The sequence below is a fragment of the Epinephelus moara genome, chromosome 5, assembly GCF_006386435.1.
Source record: "Epinephelus moara isolate mb chromosome 5, YSFRI_EMoa_1.0, whole genome shotgun sequence".
NCBI lineage: Eukaryota > Metazoa > Chordata > Actinopteri > Perciformes > Serranidae > Epinephelus > Epinephelus moara.
In genome coordinates, this window is record NC_065510.1 from 27,677,697 (window position 1) to 27,701,745 (window position 24,049).

Consider the following 24,049-nt stretch of genomic DNA (forward strand, 5'->3'; position numbering starts at 1 on the left):
AAGGTCAGAAAACAGAAGTCACACACAACACTACATTGATGTTTCCTCTGGAACCCTTCAAAACTGAAATGAAGTGAGCTGAGACACGATTTGTAGTGGAGTTATTAAGTTTTGTGTTGTGACAATATCTCCTTGATTGTGCACATAATCCACTTCTATTGTTGTTCAGTATAAGCTCTGCAGAGTTTATTTTTACACCAGATTTAAATTCAGTGTTTTGACAGTAGCTGAGTCATAGTTTGCATTTCTGTTCACTGCTCCTTTCAGCATGAACAGTCACTCAGCGCTCAGTCAACAATTTTCCACTCATCCCACCTCTCCTGCCTGCTTTGTCTGATTCACTGTAAATGCCCCAGCCTTCTGTCTCTGATCATGAGACCCTGACCGTGTCCTTGGTACCTGTTTGCCTGTGGCTGCCTGCTGTTTTCATTTGATGAAGACAACTCTACGGTGTGAGTTTTCCAGTCAGCTTACCGGTGGTTTCCTGTGGTCTAGAGATTTTCACCATGTTGCCACTAGCCATTGTGTGTGCTTCCTGTGAGTACTTACCTGCTGGCTTCTCAACCCTCCGCCTGGCCTCCACCTGCCATCTGCCTGTTCCCTGCTAGTTCGTCTGTTTGGACTGTGGATTAACTTGGTGCAGGGTTTTCTAGTATTTTCATGCATCTGATCAGGACGCCTCCAGGGCACCTCCTGTTAGAGATGTTCCGGGCATGTCCCACTGGTAGGAGGCCCCTGGGCAGACCCACAACATGTTGGAGGGATTACATATCTCATCCGGCCAGGGAATGCATTGGGGTCCCCCAGGAGGAGCTGGAAAGCGTTGCTGGGGAGAGGGGCGTCTGGGGTGCTTTGTTTGGCCTGCTGCCCCTGTGACCCGGTCCCGGATAAGCGGATGAAAATGGATGGATGGATGGATGGATGGATGGATGGATGGAAGGATTTTGTGCCCCCTGGACTATGTCCCCTGCCATTTCCTTCACTGTGTCATTTAACCGAACTGTATTTGTTGTTGGGCTAACGCACTTGCTCACTTGCCTGGCTCTTGGCCTCTCTGCCAAGCCAGCCAGGCTAACAAAGACTTTGTGGAGAGACTTTGCTGGAGTGTTGAATTGTATTACGTGCTGTAAACTTGCTGTGCTCTATACCTGCTGAGCTGTCCCAGTAAACACCATTACAAACTGTTACTGGTTATTGGTGTGCTGCAATTGGGTTCAAACACTACCTGCTATAATATGAAAGAGAAAATAATAGTAGCTCTTATTTTGACAATAGAAATGATACAAAGGGTGATTTGAGTTGATGTGCAGATGAATGATTTGTGTTTCCTCTTCAGATGAAAGTGTGTGTGAGTTGAGCAACATGAATCGGTGTGAGGACAGAGAGGAAGGAGCCCATCCCTCCAAAATCACTCTGTGTGGGGAACATGACAGCCAGACCAAAGCTCAGAGGTGAGATGAGGATCTCTAACTGTTGATGACTTTTCTCCATGTTGGAGCTCAGCACTCAAACCTTTGTGTGTTGTGTTAAAGCCCAAAGCAGCAGCTCACACCAGACTCTCCTGAACCTGGACCCAGCTCTGTGTCCTTGAGGAGTGGCTGGTCTATCGATGATGATATTAATTTGAGGTGAGATGTTGTTAACATGATAATATCAGTGATTCATTATTTAATTGTTGTTTATCCAGTTTCTTTAGAGCTCTGAGTTTATTTTCAGCATTGTTCTAATTTTAACTTTCTGTGTTTTAGCCCAGGTTCAGACAAATTTAAGTGTGAAGATCTTATTATTTTGTTTACTGAACGTTTTTGTGTTAATCTTGTCTTGGCAACTGCTGCTCATGAGGACTGTAAAGTGAATTTCCTTCTCTGGTGGACTCCTTTCTGTCTAACAGGATCCTTCAGAGATCAGACTCTCCTGGATATCCACCCAGCTGTGTGTCCTTCAAGAGTGACTGGTCCATGGAGCCCCCTATATTTTTCAAAGGACAGCGTTTCCCAATGGCAGAGTAAGTCAACATCAGTTACTTTATAATGTCAGCAACATAACAAAACATTTGAAGGAACATCTCCCTCTGAAGAGCTGTAACATCGTATAAAAGTGGAAACTCCACTCTTAAACTTCATTAACACCAAAGTAGAAAAGTGTCATCCAACATGCGACAAGACTGAAAAGTTTCTGTTTATACATGGTGTCCTCAGATTAAGGCCTGGGTCCCCATTGTGGACCTCCTGATTCTTATATTAGATCCTTGGCTCCACATAGAGGAGAGAAAGAAGTTAGATTACGTCAGCCCGAGAGTCTTCACAATCTTCCTGTTCTCCCAAAAAGACAATGATGAGCAGGGAGAACAGAAATCATTCAATGAAGAGCTTCAGACGCTATTTCCGGTGGATATCCTATAGTTTCTCCAATAGCTTTTGTTTTTGAATTTTGAAAAGTGAATTTCCATCTCTGGTGGACTTCCCCTCTCTCTAACAGGATCCTTCAGAGATCAGACTATCCTGGATATCCACCCAGCTGTGTGTCCTTCAAGAGTGGCTGGTCCATGGAGCCGCCCATATTTTTCAAAGGACAACATTTCCCAATGGCAGAGTAAGTCAGCATTGGTTATTTTATAATGTCAGCAACATTACAAAACATTTGAAGATACAAACTCCTTCTGAAGAGCTGTAACATCTTATAAAAGTGGAAACTCCACTCTTGAACTTCATTAACACTAAAGTAGAAAGTGACGTCCAACATACGACAGGATCCAGGCACAGGTCCCCAGTATGGACCTCTGTTTCTTATATTAGATCCTTGGCTCCACATGGAGGAGAGAAAGAAGTGGGATTACCTTGGTCCTGGAGTCCTTATATTGTTGCTGTTCTCCCCAAAAAGAATGAAGAGCTTCAGAATTTTTCTTCTGGTTGATATCCTCTAGTTTATCCAGCAGCTTTTGTGTTTGAAGTTTAAAAAGTGAATATCTATCTCTGGTGGACTTCCTCTCTGTCTAACAGGACCCATCAGACATCAGACTCTCCTGGATATCCACCCAGCTGTATGTTCTTTAAGAGTGACTGGTCCATGGAGCCGCCCATATTTTTCAGAGGACAGTGTTCCCCACTTGCAGAGTGAGTCAACATTAGTTACTTTATTTGGTTTACTTATAAATCAGCTGTGTTGGTGTGGCATTACTGATGCTTTGAAACATGTCTCCAAACTTCCTAAAAGATGGAAAAGTTCCCTCTTCACTCAGAGAGGTTACGATGTAACTAGATCTTCTCTGTCGTATCAAGACGACCCATCCACACTGTTACATAGTCCACGTCTGACTCTGTAAGACATCCTCTGAGGAGGCAGCGCAGCCCACAAGACTAATTCCCAAACAGCCACATAACAAACAAACTGTAGCCTACAAATACTATTTACATACAAACCTGGTTATGGCCCAGTAAGAAGGAAGAAACAAACCTGAGAGGTCTCAGGGCTGCTCAAATAAATCTGCAACGCCCTGAAACAGAGTGGTCATTTAGACCAGCCAACCAGTCGATATGTTACCCAAGGAAGATAATGAAATAATGGCACATGAAGCCTATGTCCCACGTGTATCCCACTTTTCAAGGTGGCAAAGGGGTCGAAGGTACTTGTTTAACTACCCTAAGATCCACAATGGGACAGAACAGGAAAATAGTGCCTCATTCCACTTCAGTCCCTAAAAGTCATATGAAAAAACACCATGCAATTCCTTGGCGTTACTTCCTTGTGCAGCGTAGCAAGCGCCCATAATCTTATCCTAGGGCAGGTCGCCTTGCCATAAATGGAAATGGAAATAGTAATTTAGAAGCATCCTGCTTCCTGCGTTTTTGGGAGTCATCTGCAAGATGCAGATCACCTGTGTAGCTGCTGGCTAATCAAACAAGCTGAACACCAAGTCTTTGAAATCAGACAAGATGGGCTTCTGCACTGGTGTTAGGTGCACCTCCACATCCTCCTCAAATTAAGTGAGGTGTGCAGTAAGATTCCCCACTCTGCAGGCACTGTCCCCGACCTTCACAAGACACTGACGAGATATATCAGCCATGATAGCCCAACAGTGTTCAGTGCCTTCAGCATCTTAGGGTGAATCTCATTCACGCCTGGTGCTTTAGTGGTAAGGGTTTTTTTAACCACCTCAGAGACCTCTGCTAGGGATATAGGCGAGGCTTCCCTAAATCTTCAAACTTTGCCTCCTTCACAAAGGATGTGTTGATCGAGTTCAGAAGTTCCCCACAGTGCTCTTTCCACCAATCCACATTATTGAGCCAAGCCCTGCTTTCATTTCCTGAGTTGGTTTGCCAGGACCTCCTTGAGGCCAACCAAAGTCATTCTCCATAGCCTCGCCAAACTCCTCCCACATCCAGTAGCCCCTCTGGCCCCACAGCACCTGTCTGCTGCTTCAGGAGACCCCTGGACCAACCAAGCCCAAAAGGCCTCCTCCAATTGATGGGACAATCTTTCAACCCCCCTAACCCCAACCCCCAACCTTCCAACATAACTCTTAGGAGCCACCTCCACTGGAATGCACAAGAAATTCTTCTGGAGGTCCTACTTCATGCTTCAAGACCTTCTGTACAGGGGCCTCAGACAGGCGTTTCCAGTTTATCATCACTTATGTTTTGGTTTACAAGGTCTGTCCAGCAGCCTCCCCCGCCATCCGATCCAACTCACCACTAGGTGGTGATCACTTGACAGCTCTGGTCCTCTCTTCACCCAACTGTCCAAGACATATGCCTGCTGGTCTGATGATATGACCACAAAGTTGATTAGTTGATATTTGGCCTAGGGTGTTCTTGTAACAAGTACACATAGGAATCACCTTGTGGTCGAACATGGTGTTTGTTATGGCCAATCCATGACTGGCCCAGAAGTCCAAAAACGTAACACCACTCATGTTCAGATCAGGCAGGCCGTTACTTCCAGTCAACCCCTCCAGGTTTCTCCACCGTTGCCCTGGAAAGCCTTCAAGTCCCCCAGCAAAACTGTAGAGTCCCCAGACAATATCCTGTCCAGGACACTGGCCACACAGAAAGCACATAATATCAGAGACTTCCTCTCAGACACTGGCAGTTGCATAGAAGCAACCCTGTCATTCTTCGAGCTGAACTCCAACTCTGGGGCGCACAGTCACAGGCTTATACAAATACCTACACCTGCCTGGCTCCTCTCAACCTGGGGAACTCTGGAAAGGGGAGAGTCCAGCCCCTCTTCAGGAGTTTGGTTCCAGAACCAAATACACATTTGACATACAATTCAATGTGAAATAAGGAAACCTTTAGTTTTGGTTTGATGCAGTATTCTGCGGATTTATTTTTGGTTTTCCTGATGTTTTTCTCACCGTACCTGCTACGTTTATTATGAGTCACTACTAATTTGTGCTGGACAGGTAACATTACACTTATATTGACCTGGTGATGTCAAAGGCCACATGCCACAGTGACCAATGGTGAGGGAAGAATGGCCAGAGTTGAACATAAAACTGTGTCTTGCTGTCTGCAGTTTTATAGAGATCAATTAGAGCTGGAGGGACTATACTGGACAAGATAAAAAACCAACACAGTAAACTGAAAGCTGAACAGAAACGCAGACTGGACTATTGATTCACAGTATGACCAACACTTCAATGTCATGGGAAACTATTTGATTTAATGTTATAATCTTCACTTTAACGCTAAGTACCTTTACCATGTGTTTGTCTTTGTGTGTACAAACATAATGTAAGCTGATTCTTTACGATTCCTCCACAGATTGGACCAGGAGAGCTTAGAGGTTCCCAGTGGTCAGTCTGGCCAGCAGCATCAAGCATACCTGTTCTCCATATTTAGGGTCTGTACATCTATTTTGTTTCCACTGGTCTCCATGCTGCATTTCTCAGTCAGTGTGTTCAACATGGATTCGATGTTTGGTACCATGATTTTATTTTGACTGTATAAATCATGTAATTTTCTGTTCCAGGTGCTGGAGGAGAACATCATCACTTTTGTAAAGAACGAGCTGAAAAAGTTCCAGAAGGCTCTGACTTCAGATTACCTGGATTGCTTAGAGAGTCAGAGGGATGATGAGGAGGTGTTGGATGATGAGGATAAAAAGCAGAGGAGGAGCAGCAGAGAAGCATTTCTGGAAATCACACTGCACTTCCTAAGGAGAATGAAGCAGGATGAGCTGGCTGACTGTCTGGAGAGAAGTAAGAGGATTTCTCTTAAGATTTAGCATCATGGATAAATAGGACATTTACCAATGTCTCAAGAGATGGACAGAAATATGTATATATATGCATTCTTTGAGGAAATGAAATGGGGGCGGCACGGTGGTGTGGTGGTTAACACTGTCGCCTCACAGCAAGAGGGTTGCCGGTTCAATCCCGGGTGTAGGAGCCCCTCTGTGCAGAGTTTGCATGTTCTCCCCGTGTCAGCATGGGTTCTCTCCAGGTACTCCCACAGTCCAAAGACATGCAGATTGGGGACTAGGTTAATTGATAACTCTAAATTGTCCATAGGTGTGAATGTGAGTGTGAATGGTTGTCTGTCTCTATGTGTCAGCCCTGCGATAGTCTGGCGACCTGTCCAGGGTGTACCCTGCCTCTTGCCCAGTGTCAGCTGGGATAGGCTCCAGCCCCCCCACGACCCTCAAGAGGATGAAGAGGAGGAAATGAAATGTTGAAATATTTTCTTTGACCTGTTGTTTTTTTGTGTTCGTTCAGAAAGTCCTCCTGGAGTTTGTCAGCGTAAACTCAAGACTAACCTACAGAAGAAGTTTCAGTGTGTGTTTGAGGGGATTGCTAAAGCAGGAAACCCAACCCTTCTCAATCAGATCTACACAGAGCTCTACATCACAGAGGGAGGCACCGCAGAGGTCAATGATGAACATGAGGTCAGACAGATTGAAAGAGCATCCAGGAAACCAGACAGACCAGAAACAACAATCAGACAAGAAGACATCTTTAAAGCCGGACCTGGAAGAGATGAACCAATCAGAACAGTGATGACAAAGGGAGTGGCTGGCATTGGGAAAACAGTCTTAACACAGAAGTTCACTCTGGACTGGGCTGAAGACAAAGCCAACCAGGACATACAGTTCACATTTCCATTCACTTTCAGAGAGCTGAATGTACTGAAAGAGAAAAAGTACAGCTTGGTAGAACTTGTTCATCACTTCTTCGCTGAAATCAAAGAAGCAGGAATCTGCAAGTTTGAAGGGTTCCAGGTTGTGTTCATCTTTGACGGTCTGGATGAGTGTCGACTTCCTCTGGACTTCCACAACAATGAGTTCCTGACGGATGTTACAGAGTCCGCCTCAGTGGATGTGCTGCTGACAAACCTCATCAGGGGGAAACTGCTTCCCTCTGCTCGCCTCTGGATAACTACACGACCTGCAGCAGCCAATCAGATTCCTTCTGAGTGTGTTGACATGGTGACAGAGATCAGAGGGTTTACTGACCCACAGAAGGTGGAGTACTTCAAGAAGAGATTCAGAGATGAGGAGCAGGGCAGCAGAATCATCTCCCATATCAAGATATCACGAAGCCTCCACATCATGTGCCACATCCCAGTCTTTTGCTGGATCACTGCTACAGTTCTGGAGGATGTGTTGAAAACCAGAGAGAGAGAAGAGCTGCCCAAGACCCTGACTGAGATGTACATCCACTTCCTGGTGGTTCAGTCTAAAGTGAAGAACATCAAGTATGATGGAGGAGCTGGGACAGATCCACACTGGAGTCCAGAGAGCAGGAAGATGATTGAGTCTCTGGGAAAACTGGCTTTTGAGCAGCTGCAGAAAGGCAACCTGATCTTCTATGAATCAGACCTGACAGAGTGTGGCATCAATATCACAGCAGCCTCGGTGTACTCAGGAGTGTTCACACAGATCTTTAAAGAGGAGAGAGGACTTTACCAGGACAAGGTGTTCTGCTTCATCCACCTCAGTGTTCAGGAGTTTCTGGCCGCTCTTCATGTCCACCTGACATTCATCAAATCAGGAGTAAATCTGCTGTCAAAAAAACATTCAACTTCCCGCAAGTCTGTAACAAGGAAACACAAACCTGAACTAAAACATCTCCACCAAAGTGCTGTGGACAATGCCTTACAGAGTCCAAATGGACACCTGGACTTGTTCCTCCGCTTCCTCCTGGGTCTTTCACTACAGACCAATCAGAAACACCTACAAGGTCTGCTGAGACAGATAGGAAGTAATTCACAGACCAACCAGGAAACAATCCAGTGCATCAAGAAGAAGATTGAAAAGACTCTCTCTGCAGAGAAAAGCATTAATCTGTTCCACTGTCTGAATGAACTGAACAATCGTTCCCTAGTGGAGGAGATCCAGCAATCCCTGAGTTCAGGAAGTCTCCACACAGATTTTCTCTCTCCTGGCCAGTGGTCAGCTCTGGTCTTCATCTTACTGTCATCAGAAGAAGATCTGGACGTGTTTGACCTCAAGAAATACTCAGCTTCAGAGGAGGCTCTTCTTAGGCTGCTGCCAGTGGTCAAAGCCTCCAACAAAGCTCTGTAAGTGAGATTTATCTATGAATAAATACTGCTGCTGTCTTTCAACAAATGAAAAAAGTAACTTATGACTTTCTTTACTGTTTTCCCTCAGACTGAATGGCTGTAACCTCACAGGGAGAAGCTGTGAAGCTCTGTCCTCAGTTCTCAGCTCCCAGTCCTCTAGTCTGAGAGAGCTGGACCTGAGTAACAATGACCTCAGTGATTCAGGAGTGAAGCTGCTGTCTGTTGGACTAGGGAGTCCACACTGTAAACTAGAAACCCTAAGGTCAGGATTCATTTACCCATTCAACTGATGAAAATTGAAAATCAAAATTTTTATTGGTGGATAAACAGCTAAGGTGTATGATTGCTTCTGAAAATATGATATGTCAAAGGACCTGTTACTAAAGTTTGTTAGTTGTTTCTAGACTCAGAGAATTATGCCTGGTTCACACTACACCACACTTCTGTCCATTGCAACAGTCACTTTGTCAGATTACCCAGTCGTGGAGTCATAAAATCGTGCCGTGACTTGGCCGAAACAGACATGACAGACTACGCGATGGTCCACACCAATCGTTGTCTTTCATCAAGTGTGTAATGTCATCAGGTTAAGCTTGTAATATTTTTATCATTAGCGTATATAAAGTGAATAGAAGTAGTCTGAGCACAGAACCTTGTTGAACCCTGTGGGAAACTTCAGCATGCATGGAGGATTCCTTATTAACAGAACAAACTGAGATCAATCTGATAGATAGGACTTATACCAAGTTAGTGTAGGACCTTTAAGGTCACTTAAATGTTACAGTCTCTGTTATAGTATAATAGTCTGTTTATGACCAAATACCCTCAGAACTATTGTATTGATATTTAGGACTGCCCCCGAGTAAGAATTTTCCTAGTTGACCAATGGTCATCATTTAGGGCCATTAGTCGACTAGTCGCCTGCATGTTTACGATATTAATTTAATTATTAAATTATATATTTTGGGCGGGGCAACACAATGGTTTGAATCCAAGGTGTGAGAAAGAATAGTATCAGTAACATTGTTAACACTGTGCTACATTACAGAGAAATACAAACCGTACTAATGAACCTTCATTAATATAGGCCTATATTTTATCTACAAGTGCACGTCACACACTGAGCGAGTCGCCTGTTAATGACGCTGTCGGCAAAGCAGTAATGATTGTGCTAAGTGGCTAATGGGCATGTAGCTACTTACATGTTTCAGATGATACGTCATGTTTGTAGTCGACCAATGAAGATGAGTTTACATATCACCTTGGGTTCGTCCTTCACCTTCTCAAAATGATCCCACACTTTGGATTTCCTGCCCGACATGTTATTAACTAGCCTGTGTGATAACCGCAGGTACCAGCCCTGTAAATTAGGGGACGTACACATGGCGTCTTTAACTGCCTGGAAAACGCGATGTCCAGTGCTGGGTGCTACTCTTGTGCCTTTCTTGTGCCAGCTTTCAAGAGCACAGCAGCAGGTTGTATCCGAGGTTGATAAGCAACCTTACTAAGCATTGTACAGCCTATTTACCTACAATCCTGAGTGTAGAGCTGATCTTCCTCCAGGTGCTGTTTATAAGCGTGTAGGCCTATCGTCTCTGAAACAGATGTAAAGCTCTGGGTAGCCCTGCACTAAAATGATCAACTTTTCCACATTTATCACAGACTGATATTTACGGAAGAAGGGAAAGATGTCTGTCAGCTGTGATTGGTTTGTAACATGACTCCTGTCTGACTGCTGAGCATGACCTCTTCCTGTGTCTGTCCTTTTAAATTAAATTCCCACATGGTCCAGTCATACAGGTTTTGGTTTATTTTGGTAAGGCGCAGCTCCCAGTGGAGTTTCACAGTTGTTTGTTTTTTTCTTTTGTTTCTGTTTTGTTTTGTCTGTTTCTGTGACCAAGTGACCAATTAAATTTTGCCGACTAATGACCTTTCTGGTCAATTACCATTTGGTCACCTATTAGGGGGCAGCCCTAACTGATATTTAACAAACTAGGAACAAACAGTATTCTCGCTAAACATAAATGTTAAAGTTGAAAATGCCAATGACATGGTTACAGTAAGCTCTGATTAAGACATTGTAATTATTATTTATCTATTTGTATTTGAGTGACACAGCAGCACCCTCAGATGATCTGCTGTGTGTTGTTTTGTGGGTTTGCAGTCTGTCAGTCTGTCTGATCTCAGAGAAAGGCTGTGTTTCTCTGGCCTCAGCCCTGAGCTCCAACCCTTCCCATCTGAGAGAGCTGGACCTGAGATACAATCATCCAGGAGACTCAGGAGTGAAGCTACTGTCTGCTCGACTGAAGGATCCACACTGCAAACTGGACACTCTCAGGTATGAACACTGGTTGAACATAAACATGACATATTTGTGTAGGAGGTCTCCAAGGAGAACATCTTCAGGAACAAACATGATAATTGCCTGTTGGAAATAACTGATGCAGTTTTTGGCAGATCTCTGCATGTTAAAGGAACTGTCAGTCATTTTGATATAAATTTCCCTTTTTATCCCCATATCTGGGATCGAATCAGTTTCATCTTTACAGAGATAGGTCTAGGGCATGTTTAGCCTAGCTTTGCACAAAGACTGGAAGCAAGGGAAAACTGCTAGCTGAGCCTAATTTCTTTTTTTAAACATATTTTTGGGGGCTTTTTTGGCCTTTAATTGATAGGACAGACAAGCGTGAAAGGGGGAGAGAGAGAGAGAGAGAGAGTGTGACATGCAGCAAAGGGCCACAGGCTGGAGTCGAACCTGGGCCGCTGCGGCAACAGCCTTGTACATGGGGCACCTGCTCTACCACTAAACCACCGACGCCCCCACCGAGCCTAATTTCTAAAGAAGTTACATTAAGTTAAAACTGAACCTTGAACTAGACAACTTCAGGACAGGGCAGGGCAGGACTTTTAAGACACTTCCCTCAAGTGTATTTCTCAAACTCCTGGACTGTTTCCTTGTCAGTGTATAACAATATGTGTATAAGAGACACAACACGTCCATGTTTGCATGTTGAAAGAGGGTGTGCTGCTCTGACCCCCTTCCTCCTTTCAGGGTGGAGCCTGGTGGAGCCCGATGGTTGAAACCAGGTCTGGGGAAGTGTAAGTGTGTTTTTAATTTGATTCATGAAAACAGAGCATCTTCAAACTGTGACATCATTCCTTCAGATATCTGATTTCATCGTCAAAGTGTCAATAAATGAAGAGATGATAGATTAATAGCGGCAGCTGTGTTGTGTCTTGTTGTCTCCATCAGATTCCTGTGAACTCGCATTCGACACAAACACAGTACACAGCAACCTCAAACTGTCTGACAGCAACAGGAAGGTGCTATATGTGGACGAGGATCAGTCATATCCTGATCATCCAGACAGATTTGACTTCTGGCCTCAGCTTCTGTGTAGCACTGGTCTGACTGGTCGTTGTTACTGGGAGGTCGAGTGCAGACCACCGCTTTCCATAGCAGTGAGTTACAAAGGAATCAAAAGGAAAGGATTTACAGGCACTAACTTTGGAGAGAATGATCAGTCCTGGAGTCTGTTCTGCAGTGTTGATGGTAGTTACTCTGTCAGTCACAATCACAGAACAACAGACCTTCCTTACTTCTCCACCTCATTCTTTTCCTCCTCCACCTCTGGCTCCAATAGAATAGCAGTGTATCTGGACCATCCTGCTGGCACTCTGTCCTTTTACAGAGTCTTCTCTGAAACAATGTTCCCCCTCTACACCTTCAACACCACATTCACTGAACCTCTTTATCCCGGGTTTAGGCTGTGGTCTTGGACACCTTGTTCCTCAGTGTCTCTGTGTTCTCTGTAGGTCTGAGAGTCTCCTGCTGTTAGAGAAACCCTCTGCTGATCTGTTGAGTCTAGATGGGATCACAGTTACTTTAATTAAGAATGACTGAAAGGATTCCTCATTGACATTGTAAACTTCTTCCACTACCAGTCCTTTAGAGACTGAAGCTATGATCATTTAAATGTAGAAATGCTCTTGATTTGTACCTTCTGTCATTTTTTCATTTTGAATTCTGTTTCTTGTCACAATAAAAGCATTACGTTACATTAAGTGTGTTTGTTGTGTTTCTCAGATCAATATTACTGAGACGAGACAGCTGAAAGATACAGTATAAGGCTAAAGTTGGTGTGCTGTTGTCCATAAGTTTATTGCTCTGAACCCTCTGGTTGTCATTTTTACAGCGTTTATCCTGGTGAAACTGATTAACCTAAACTGTGGTAGTCAATTGTTTTTTTTATAGTACATTACCTGGTAATGGTGGCTGGTGCCTATCTTAGCTGACATTGGGCGAGAGGCAGGGTACACCCTGGACAGGTCACCAGACTATCACAGGGCTGACACATAGAGACAGACAACCATTCACACTCACATTCACACCTACGGACAATTTAGAGTCACCATTCAACCTGCATGTCTTTGGACTGTGGGAGGAAGCTGGAGTACCCGCAGAAAACCCACGCTGACACAGGAAGAACATCTATACTCCACAAAGAAGAGCTCCCCCACCCTGGGGTTCAAACCAGCAACCCTCTTGCTGTGAGGTGACAATGTCGTCAAAAAGGGCTATACACTTCAGTAAAAATGAATAATTGAGTGAGTGGAGTAAGAAATGAATAAGTGAATGAATGTCACCACCACATATTCCAACAAGGTGATGTTATCAAACAATTTTCAAAACAGGAGCGCTTCGTGGACTCATCCTTGGTTAGAGGTGCTCTTTGGACAGGGACACAAAATACATACAAAAAACACAGAAAAGTCCAAGGCACTCTCTTTAAATCTATAAAATGCCTTTATTCACATGGCATTGTCACAGTGACATTAAAAACCAAACTCCGACGCGAAGGTGATGTTATACCACTCACATCTGTTGCACACTTAACGCTAAAATATGGAAAAGTTGTCACTGAATTGAAAGAATAATTTGTTTTGAAATGTATTCGTAGCCCAAGAAACAGAGAGACTGCATCATACAAATGCAAAAAAATCTTTAATAAAAATATGTATATAAATTCATATACATACAATATATTCACATCAGGGCTGTGCTGATAATAGAGACAGAGAAGAAGAAAAGTACTGGTACCTTCATTTCATTATAACCACCGGAGTTTCTTTTTAATTGTTATTTAATAAGACAACCATTACAAAGGCAATAGAACTGAGGATGGATACAAAGTGTGATAAAAATGTATTACAAACTGTTACAACAGTTTTAAAATCTTATGTCTTGTGAATAAAAAACATCTTTAAACAAAGAATCATACCACAAATTTTACTGTGTTTGTATTATTGCATGTTAGCAGCTCACTTTGGTGACTCGTCCCCTGCAGATGAATAAGAAAGAGAGAGAAAACAAGCATAGTTATTAATTTCGTGTAGTTCATTGTGTTGTGACATCAGCCCTGAGACCAAATTGTTACCCATACTCACAAATGATTGGTCCAATGGTGAGGGTGCTCAGAGGATCAGAGTCAGAGACAGAGCGAGCAGTCCTACGTGTGCAAGGCTGCGTGGTGGGAGATGGTGGAAAAAATACCATTAAAACACTGTGTTTAAGCAGCATTGATTACTGATCAATGTTATTGATAAAATCAATGTGTGACTCACTGGAACGCAAGAGGAGCTCCTCTGTTCACACAGGCTGAGGCTGCAATGAAGGTAAACGTCTCTGTATTCATTTTGGAGCAGGAAGAACAGGGTAGAGAAACGAGCCCGGAGGGACGAGCCGCTCTCAACCACTGACACCTGCCTGCGGTCAATGGGACACCTGGGAGAGAGGACAGAGTGCATCACTACAGATTAAACATTTTCCCCATTATACTAAACAAACCATCTGCTGAGGCTTACGAGGGACACTTACTTGTTCAGGATAAGAGGGTACTGCTTGGGGTCGTCAGGGTTTGATGAGTGAGTGGCGTAGCAGTCCTCCAGAACAACTACAAAGCTTGGATCTCTCTCTTCCACAGAGACTCCCACGTACAATGGCGAGCCCACTGGCAGGGTGACCCGGCCGGATGGATAAGTCTCAGTGTAGTTGGAGTTGCGGAAAAGAGACATGACGGCTCTGGCTTTGTTACCTGAGCCTGAAATGCCACCTGCCAGCCTATTGAGAAAAATATGTTTGTTTTGTTATGGTGAATCTTCTTTCTAAGTTTTTCTTTTCTGTTTCTGTTATCGTGTTATTGTTATATTCCGTCATTCATATACAAACAACAGGCAGTGATACAAAAATTATCTTTAGACCAGTGGTTCCCAACTGGTCCAGCCACAGGCTCCAGATTTCTCCTTAGTCATCAGTTCAAGGTCCACACAGTTTAATATATTCAGCATCATACTTGTGTTTGGCCATGTCGTCCAGTTAGTTTGCTGTCTCTGTCAATTAGTTGTCCGTTAGTCACTCAGTCTTTAACAGGAAACAGCACTTAAAAGCTCTGTGCTGGAAATTCACAGTACTAAAGTCTGTTTTTTATGAACTTGACCCGTTCGCAGGTCACTTGCGGCCACTTTTGGACCGCGACCCACCAGTTGGGAACATCTGCTTTAGTCTACATATCAGCCAGATAGGAATCTAGTACAGCCATCACTCAGGCTGCTTCAGTTACACCCATGCTGATTATTTTACAACATGCAGTGAAAGGCAACTTACGACAGGATTGGTCTGATCGCCACATTCAGGCTGCTGTCTGTGTCCAGGGGGTATGCACAGGAGAAGGGAATACTCATGGGAAGGACGAAGGATATGTTGTTTATTGGGTATATAAACAAGCTATTGGAGTAGATGGCATGTGTGCCATTAGTCTGAAAGACAGGATGATTAGATTATTAGTCAGTTCGTGAGATGTGCTACAGGCAGCAGCATGAGCATGTGTTCAGAGATATTGTCCTTCAGGTGGTGGACCTGATTAGGATTACTTCAAAAAAGAAACAGTAGTTACCATCAGTGTGTTTCCACAGGCACCTGCTGTGGCCTCCACTTCATACCACACCACATCATCACGCACTCTGACCCAGGAGCAGTTGCGGGCTGCCAGGTTGCCAGAGAATGGGTTCAAACCAGAGGATGTAAAGCCAGGCATATCCAGCCCTACGTGGAGTTTATCACGGCCACAGATAAGCTGAGGGGGTGGAGGGCGCTGGACTGAAGAAAAAGATAGAGAGTCATCAAATAAAAGTGTGAGAGAAAGCAGATAAGATGGGAAATACTATACAGATGAGACCAAGATGAGAGCCTCAATAAGTCTTTACCTCAGTATGTATTTTTTACTGTATAATGTCAAAAGATTTCAAAATATAAAAGAAAACTTACCTTCACAGATGATGCTGGCATCTTCACCATGAACACAGTTGTGGACCCCAAACCCTGGATGTCTACAGTCTGTTATCGATGGTTCATTTCCAAAACAGCTGACATCGTCCAGCCAGATGGGTCCACTGCCCTGTCCAAAAGCTGCACTTTGTAGTGCTGAACGAGCAGAGCCACAGCCCAGCTGTCTGCACACCACATTGGCATCGTTTAGGTCCCAGCCATCATCACACACCGTCCCCCACAGTCCATCATGGTAGACCTCCACTCTGCCAGAGCAGCGGTTGTCAGAGTTGACCAGCCTCACTGGTGAAAGAGCTGACAGAAAAACATGACACATATTATCGTTAATATCAGACACAGATGAGAGATGGACTTCATGAAGATGGTCTTTGAAAAATAACATTAACAACAGCTTTCTGTTTAAAATGACAAAAACTTTTTAGGGGAACAGATAATAAAGAGTAGTGTAAAACACATATTTCATATTACTGTAACAAGTGGTAACGGAACTCCTCTCAGCTAAATGTTACAGCATGTTACACAGTGACACTTCATTGCCTTTAGCTGCACAAATCTGTATCTACCTTCACAGACGACACCAGCATCCTCATTGTGACCACAGTTGTGAGATCCAAACCCTCTGTGTCTGCACTCGCTGAGCTCTGATTCGCTCCCTCTGCACATGACATCATCCAACCAGATGGGCCCTCTGCCCTGTCCAAAGCGTGCACCTTGTGGTGCTGACAGGACCCTGCCACAGCCCAGCTGTCTGCACACCACCTGAGCATCAAGCAGGTCCCAGGCATCATCACACACCGTCCCCCACTGTCCACTGTGGAAGATCTCTACTCTGCCAGAGCAGGAGCTGTTTCCTCCGTTGACCAGGCGGACCTCCCCCTCAACTCCTGTGCTGTTGTTCACTGCTGGTGTGGTAGTGCTATTAGCTGTCACCTGAGGTGTTGGACCAGGTGAGGGTGGTAAAGCTGTGGTGTTGGGTCCTGGTTGAACTGAAAGAAAAGTTTCTGTGAAGTCACAGGACAACTACAGCACTGCACTGCCATCAGTGTTCATGCCGAAAAGCTCTTTTTTTGTTATAGATATAAGTGATTATTGTTGGGCACACAACTCTGTTCATGTTGATAACGAACTCAGGTTTTACTGTATATTTGACTTCTTGTGCTGCAAACTAATATCGGCTGTGTGAGGTAAATTAAACATATTGATGAGGCCATTTTTCTAGTTAAATGTGAGCAATAAGAAATAAAGTGGACCTAAAGGATGTATAAACATTTACCTTCACAGATAATGCTGGCATCTTCACCATGAACACAGTTGTGGACCCCAAACCCTGGATGTCTGCAGTTTGTTATCGATGGTTCATTTCCAAAACAATTGACATCGTCCAGCCAGATGGGTCCACTGCCCTGTCCAAAAGCTGCACTTTGTAGCGCTGAACGAGCAGAGCCACAGCCCAGCTGTCTGCACACCACATTGGCATCGTTTAGGTCCCAGCCATCATCACACACCGTCCCCCACTGTCCACTGTGGAAGATCTCTACTCTGCCAGAGCAGGAGCTGTTTCCTCCGTTGACCAGGCGGACCTCCCCTTCAACTCCTGTGCTGTTGTCCACTGTTGGTGTTGCTGAAGTGAGAGGGACTGACTGGCTTTCAGCAGATATGTATGGATCAGGTGTGGTTGGTGGAACTGCAGGGCTGGTGCTGTTCACCTCTGTTACAGGGAAAAGACTGTGAGATACTGGTGCTAAACCAATGAGATTTTGGTTTCATAAACTGTGCATTCACTTTAAGAACAAGAGGACAACAGTGGCATGACTCCTCTGAAACACTTAAATAAATTAGATGAGAAAACTGAATTTTTTGTTACAGTGAGAGATGTTTCAGATGAAACAATACCAGGAGCAAAGCGAGACTTTGCAAACAAGCATGGCTCAGCCCAAAGCTAGAGGGGTCCGGGGGTATGCTCCCTTGGGGAGATTTTGTCCCCTACTTAGCTATATACACTGTCTTTCAAGCCATTTGAGATAATAGAATGACTAAAAATCTGTACATTATTTGGGGGGAAAAAAACATCCTCCCATAGAGCCTACGTCCTATTTTGTATCCAGTTGTTCTCCAACTGTCTTCATCATTCTGAAACCACAACACAACAAATGTTCAGGATGACTTATTTTCACTCATGCCAGCTAAAGGCTAAAACTATCTGGTGTTACTATGGTTAAGTTTCAAAACATAGGTAGGGTAAAGACTTTGGCATAAACAGCATTGCTAATGTTCAAACCTATTGTTGTTATATTGTGCTGGAGTAAAGTTCTCTGATCTCTACCTGCACAGTATGCAAGATGGCATGCAGTTGGCTTTGCAAGTTTGTAGACGTAGTAGTTTCCATAGCAGAGCTTCACATGGATGGTGGTTGAGGTAAAATGGCAGCAGCTGCCGGCCCATGCATTACAAGCAGTACGAGTCACAATTTCGTCTGGCTGCGTGGGATTCGGTTGTGTTATCCACATAGGAGCGTGGGTTCCACACCTGTTTTCACCTACACACCTGTCTGGAATATGAGCACTGGTTTGCCCCAGGAAGAAGCGATACCAGCCTTGCCAGTTCACATTTCGGTCACAGTGTAGGATCTCATTTGATGTGTTATTTGTCGAACGCCAGTCATCATCCAGTACAATGTAGTGCTCACAGGGGTCAGCGCAGCGTTGAGTCCCATTGTTACGGATGCAGTCCATGCCTACAGGACAAACAGTGTTTCCACAGCTAAACTGGACAGATTGGGGAGAGTTTCCCATTCTGGCTCTGGAGGAGGGCTGCAGGCACTCGAAAGAGCCTGGTGTGTTTTGGCAAACCTGAGGTGGGGTGCAGGGTGAGTCTGGGAGGGAGCACTCGTCAGTGTCCACGCAGCCCCTGTCTGGTGACCAGTGATAACCTTGGCTACAGCAAGAGGAGTCACTGCAGAGTTTTGTATCGTAACAGGTAAGACCATCACCCACAAAGCCATCTTTGCAGACACAAGAGACCGCCTGGCTGGTGAAAGTGTCGCCTCGTTCTTGTGACTCCAGGCAGGTGGCTTCATCATGACATGAGTCACAGCTGGAGACAAGTGTCCCTGTGAAAAGTGAGGATAGTTTGATACATGCTATTGCTCATTTTTAGTTATTACATGCAAAGGACATAAATGAACTAAGCTTTTCTGATTCTGAATAATTTGTTTTGAAGTATTCAGTGAGTACAATTACCTAGAAAAAAAGCTTTAAATCTCATAACAGAGGGATACCTGTAGAATTACATCAGAGGCATAGTGAAGTCTAGTAATACGGGACACTTTTTGATCGATTACAAAGAAAACCAAATATAATTCAGTGTTACTTTCAAAACTTGTTATGTATCTTTGCGGTTGTTCTACAAAGAAAATATGTTGCCAAGAAAAATACTTTAGAATTCTCAAATACATCAAGAACCCTGACCTCACTGTGGTGGCATGTTCAGGTAAAATGGGACAATCATATTTGTTTGTTTTTGAAATGGTTAAATCAACTGTTCAGTTCAGTCATTGATTCATTACATCATTAAGGTAATCTAACTCTGCAATTAAAAGATCCTCTAACTTTTCTGCCATGCTTTCCCTGTTCTTCTGCTGCCTGTTTCCTTGTCTACAGTGGACATGCGTGTGTGTGCTTGCACGCTTGTTAATGACGGCTAATTCTGGACTATTGTGGTTAACATGGACTCACTGCACCATCTCTAAAATTTTATAGTGACAAAAATGATAAAATGTCTGTAATATTACAGGGTGGCACACAACAGCATAAGTCATAAATGTCCCATTCTATCTTAATGTTTTGTCCCATTTTACCTGAATGCATGAAGTACTCACTCAAAACCCTTTCCCATAAATAGTCAAGAGTATTGTGAACATATTTTGATCATAAGTCAAACAGTTAATCAAATGTAACATCCTACAAACATTTTTAATGTTGTACCCTTATTATTTTGGATGCAGCACTCTTATTACCAAAAAGAAAAAATCAACATGCCACATGGCTGACCTGGTAATTTCTTAGATCAGTGGTTTTTTAAATCTTTGTTCTGTCCATCCTAGTTATCTCAGACCAGTCAAAATGATTGTTTCATGTAAAGCACATATGTAATAAACATGCATCAACATGTTTGATCATTTTTAAAGGGCCCAAGATATAAAACCTTATTTGTCCTATGTTACCTGACTTCTCTTGTCATCCATACCATCACTTGTAGTGATAATAATTGTGGGATAAGAAAATGCGACATTGATAGTGCCAAATTAAATCTTTTATCTTAATCTACTCAAGGATACATTTCAGGGTGCAGTTCTATTAGTCTGTTACTTGCAGCCCATCCATATGTGAGACAAGAAGAAAAATATCCACGAAAAAGTAATTAATTTTTCAAAAAGGAACGTACAACTACGTGTCAGATATGTGTCATAATGTCTAACCCAAGATGAAAAGATATCAGACGATTTACCTGAAGTGCTTCCTGTAAAAACCTCCAAAATTATGAGCAGTAACAGCCCCCCAGGCACCCCCATTATGGACCACATCCACGACACAAACTTGCTGAAAAAGACCAAAGAGACAATTCAAAACAATAATTATTTATCAATATAGAATTATGCTGCCTTGCAGAAAATTACTCACTACACCAGTCTTTGTACTCACCTTTAGAGAGACTGTGTGGGAATCCAGGAGTTGGCGAATGACTTGTAAATCTCCCAGCGAATGAGTGTGAGTATTTATAGGCCTGTGTGTGTGTTCAAAGGACCAATGAAGCAGTCATTGGTGAAACACATAAATGGGTCAGTGACAGCAATGATTCATACGACATGGAAAGAGTTACTTATTAATCAAATAAGACAAAATTAAGATACAATTCAAACAGGACTGGCATGCAAACAAAGTCCTGAGTCAATACATTTTTATGGCACAATCAATCTAAGGTTAGTGTTGAAACATAATGGAGACCTCTTGGTCCTCATAAGTTTGCACATTCCAGCGTTAATGCACTGACTCACTAGCCCCTCTATAAACACCTTTTGTCACAGCAGTGGCTAAAATATCTGAGAGTACATTGAGTTCCAGACCATTTGAAATATATTTTGACCAAATAACCATTAAAGGCTTTTACTCAGTTTGACTCAGCAAATCCCACCGGCATCCATTTTTGGACATTGTGAGTTGACTATTAAAGATTATTTTGTCAAAAAAAAAAATAAAATAAATAAAAGTCCAAGGAAGAAGTATGGACATCAGTTTGGCACCCTTGACAACATCTTGTGCTTTTTCATTTTCTCTTACATCAGACATTTATGGGGCACGGATGTGACTTGTCACGTAGGTGGAGTGGAGCAGGTTTTCTTCAAGTAGGTATAACTGCAGATGAGCAGCTACATGACTCACCCACCATCCCTACATGTCGATCCAGGATCAGCAAATGATGATGAGTTATAGTGTGATTTGCCGCACCCGTCCTGTTGACTCCTATAGAACTGGCACCAAAGTCTGACTCCTCGAACGCTGTCACTGACACATGCCCTTTCCTTTATTTAGGCTATAGATTCCTTGGTTCCTTGGTTCCTGGGCTACTTGCTGGGCTGTGGCAGACACGTCTATGTCCCATGTAGTTTAGACGTTACTTTAATACTTTCCGCATTTTTTCTGATCTCAAAAAAGACAGATTTTTTTTTGGCATGCCTATGTTGCCTAAATGAAGATGCACTTCTGACGGACATATTAATACATTTAAAAAGATAACCAGTTGAATCTCATGCATGAATTAAACTGGTACATCATATCTCATACACAATTATTACTGTACAGCATGTTTATGTTGGACCCCACCTTTTGTATTTAATTGTCTGGCTTTGAAAAGGTGTTTTTCTTTTCTTTAATCAGTCCAGTACGAGCCTGGAAAACATTAGATCACTATAGACTGGATGACCTCGCTCACACTGTCAGTTTCATTTATTGTGATTTTATGGTATTTTTGTGTCACACCTTATCATTATTCACTGGAATCATTGGCAGCCTTGCTGTAATGTTTTTGTCTAATCATGTTTCCAAGCTCACTCCCCCTTTAGTGTTACACTCAAGTAAATAATTGACCCAGTCCTTTGTTCTACAAGACAAGAGTGCCGGTAATATTTTTTACAACACTTTGTGCTGGTAAGTACCTGTGTGCAATACTAATTCAAACACTTCATTGAAGAGCTGGCAATCATCAAAGAGAGAGCCTTACTCAAATACAACTTTCAGTTACTCAGGCAGAAACATTGGTAATAAAAAATGTTATGTTTGTGTACCTCTCAGGATGTGTTTGAGTACACTAGGTCAAATACTTTCACCAATGAGATGTCAAATAATCAAATCCAAAAGTAAAGAAAACAGCACATTGTGACAGAGTTACATTGGACCTGGTGGGTGTTTTGATCTTGGTCATAAATAGATATGTTACATGGCATATTCGTTTTGATTAATCAAGTTCACTTCCTGGGCACTGCCGAGGTGCCCTTGAGCAAGGCACTGATCCCCCCAACCGCTCAGAGAGCCTGTCATGGGCAGCCCCACTCTGACATCTCTCCACTTAGTGCATGTATAGGTCCTGTTTGTGCATGTGTGTGTTCGGATCTGTATGTAATTGACAACAGAGTGAAAAAGTTGAATTTACCCTCAGGGATTAATAAAGTATATACAATTTTTTTTTTTTAAATGTAAAAACTTGCACAAACCACACGCAGAACTGCAGTGGACAGCAGTGCGTGGTTGCCTGTCTTGGAATAGCTTTTTTCCCTTTAATTAATATTTTTTATCTATGTATATTGTAATTACAGCCTTCATCTGGTGTGACTGTCCTCCTTGTTGTCTCTCTGTCCGTCCACTGACTCCTGGCTGACCCCTTCCTACTCGATGTGTCCACTGTTTTGTTCAGGTGTTGACGGACAGACAGCTGACGTCTGTTTCCAGTGTCCTCACTTTGTTGATCAAGGTCCTCACACCCATCTCTTTATTCTGGCCATTTACAGTATACCCATCTATCAGTCAAAAAGCCATTGGAATATGTAAGTATACCCATTTACCCCTTGGTAACCTGCCAATCTACGTACTAGTAGACCCATCAACTACCACTACATCACTTCTCATGCGCCACTCCAGTCCTTCTCTCAGGGCGTTAGCCAACAGAGGTCTTACAGCCCCCAAAAACTTAGTAATATATTGTTAATTTTAAGTGTTTCTTGTATGTACATATTGTTATATAATTCATAATGCTAAATAAGCAATGATGAAAGTGTATTAGGAGTTAATCACTCAAAAACTCCATCAGGACTGTTTGAGTGTGACCTGATTAGAGCTGACTGACAGTTCTGATAACATGAACAAACAAGACTAAGAGTCAGCTCTGTGAGGCCGTGCTTATGCACAGCTATGCCAAGAGATCAGGCAAATAGAACAGCAAATTATTTTGTAGTCAGAGATTGTTTTCTGTTGAGACTGAATCAGTCTATTTCTTGACACCTGACATAATGCAAACATGCTCAGGATGATAAGGCTAGCATGGCTGACCTCATGGCTGCTCTTTCAGTTTGCTCGTGGCAGTTTCCATTAAAATTGATTATTAATGCCTCACTAAGTCAATGATTAGCTGGCAGTATGGGAGACTCAAATGTTTTTTGTTCAAGATGATGGGAGTCGTAGTGTTGAAGTGAATGTAAGAAACCATAAAATGTGTATATTTTCACTGGCCCCTGATCAGGAACCTCTCCTGGTGATGCAACAGCCTGGCTAATAATTACTAAACCTGGACACAGCTGATGGATTACAGGGTCAGGGTGATGGATGAAGAAGACAGACTCAGCCGCCCTGAGGTGCACAAACACTTCATCCTTTTGTACATGTGAAACCAGCTCGTGGTCCTCTGAAGGGCTGGACTTTTGTACTTTACCGTCAATATACAGGTGTGGTAAAACGTCTTACATAAGTTACGTTTTGCAAATTTGGTGTTGAATACTGTACGGTGTTTATTTAATGCTGACACAGTGTAGGCTTGTTAAGAAAACCAGGTGATTTATGCCTTTAATGCTTTCATAAAAGCAACCGCTTACTTTGTGATTATGCAGTGCCAATGAAAATATTCACCCCCTTGG

The 24,049-nt window shown here is 43.2% G+C and overlaps 2 protein-coding genes across 3 annotated transcripts; one reads left to right on the forward strand and one right to left on the reverse strand.

The window, feature by feature from the left end:
* Positions 1-442: 442 nt before the first annotated feature.
* LOC126390732 (protein NLRC3-like) lies at positions 443-12,574 on the forward strand. The gene is made up of 13 exons (XM_050045164.1): positions 443-537; positions 1,337-1,451; positions 1,533-1,628; positions 1,892-2,005; positions 2,479-2,592; positions 3,000-3,113; positions 5,766-5,844; positions 5,974-6,202; positions 6,719-8,522; positions 8,614-8,787; positions 10,690-10,863; positions 11,578-11,624; positions 11,779-12,574. Exons 1-13 carry the CDS (start codon positions 507-509, stop codon positions 12,339-12,341), a joined length of 3,654 nt encoding a protein of 1,217 aa, XP_049901121.1. The 5' UTR covers positions 443-506; the 3' UTR covers positions 12,342-12,574.
* An 828-nt stretch (positions 12,575-13,402) lies between these two features.
* LOC126390733 (uromodulin) lies at positions 13,403-20,612 on the reverse strand. 2 transcript variants are annotated; one of them, XM_050045166.1, is made up of 12 exons: positions 20,571-20,612; positions 20,377-20,468; positions 18,194-18,979; positions 17,451-17,578; positions 16,434-16,740; positions 15,850-16,164; positions 15,479-15,681; positions 15,190-15,341; positions 14,404-14,646; positions 14,151-14,310; positions 13,974-14,049; positions 13,403-13,867 (listed from the first exon to the last, which is right to left on the reverse strand). In XM_050045166.1, the coding sequence occupies exons 2-12, from the start codon at positions 20,450-20,452 to the stop codon at positions 13,848-13,850; spliced, it is 2,466 nt and encodes an 821-aa protein (XP_049901123.1). In that variant the 5' UTR covers positions 20,453-20,468; positions 20,571-20,612; the 3' UTR covers positions 13,403-13,847. The 2 variants fall into 2 exon arrangements, with proteins under 2 accessions (XP_049901123.1, XP_049901122.1); XM_050045165.1 differs by having other exon boundaries at positions 13,410-13,867; positions 16,434-16,856; positions 17,144-17,578.
* Positions 20,613-24,049: the final 3,437 nt, after the last annotated feature.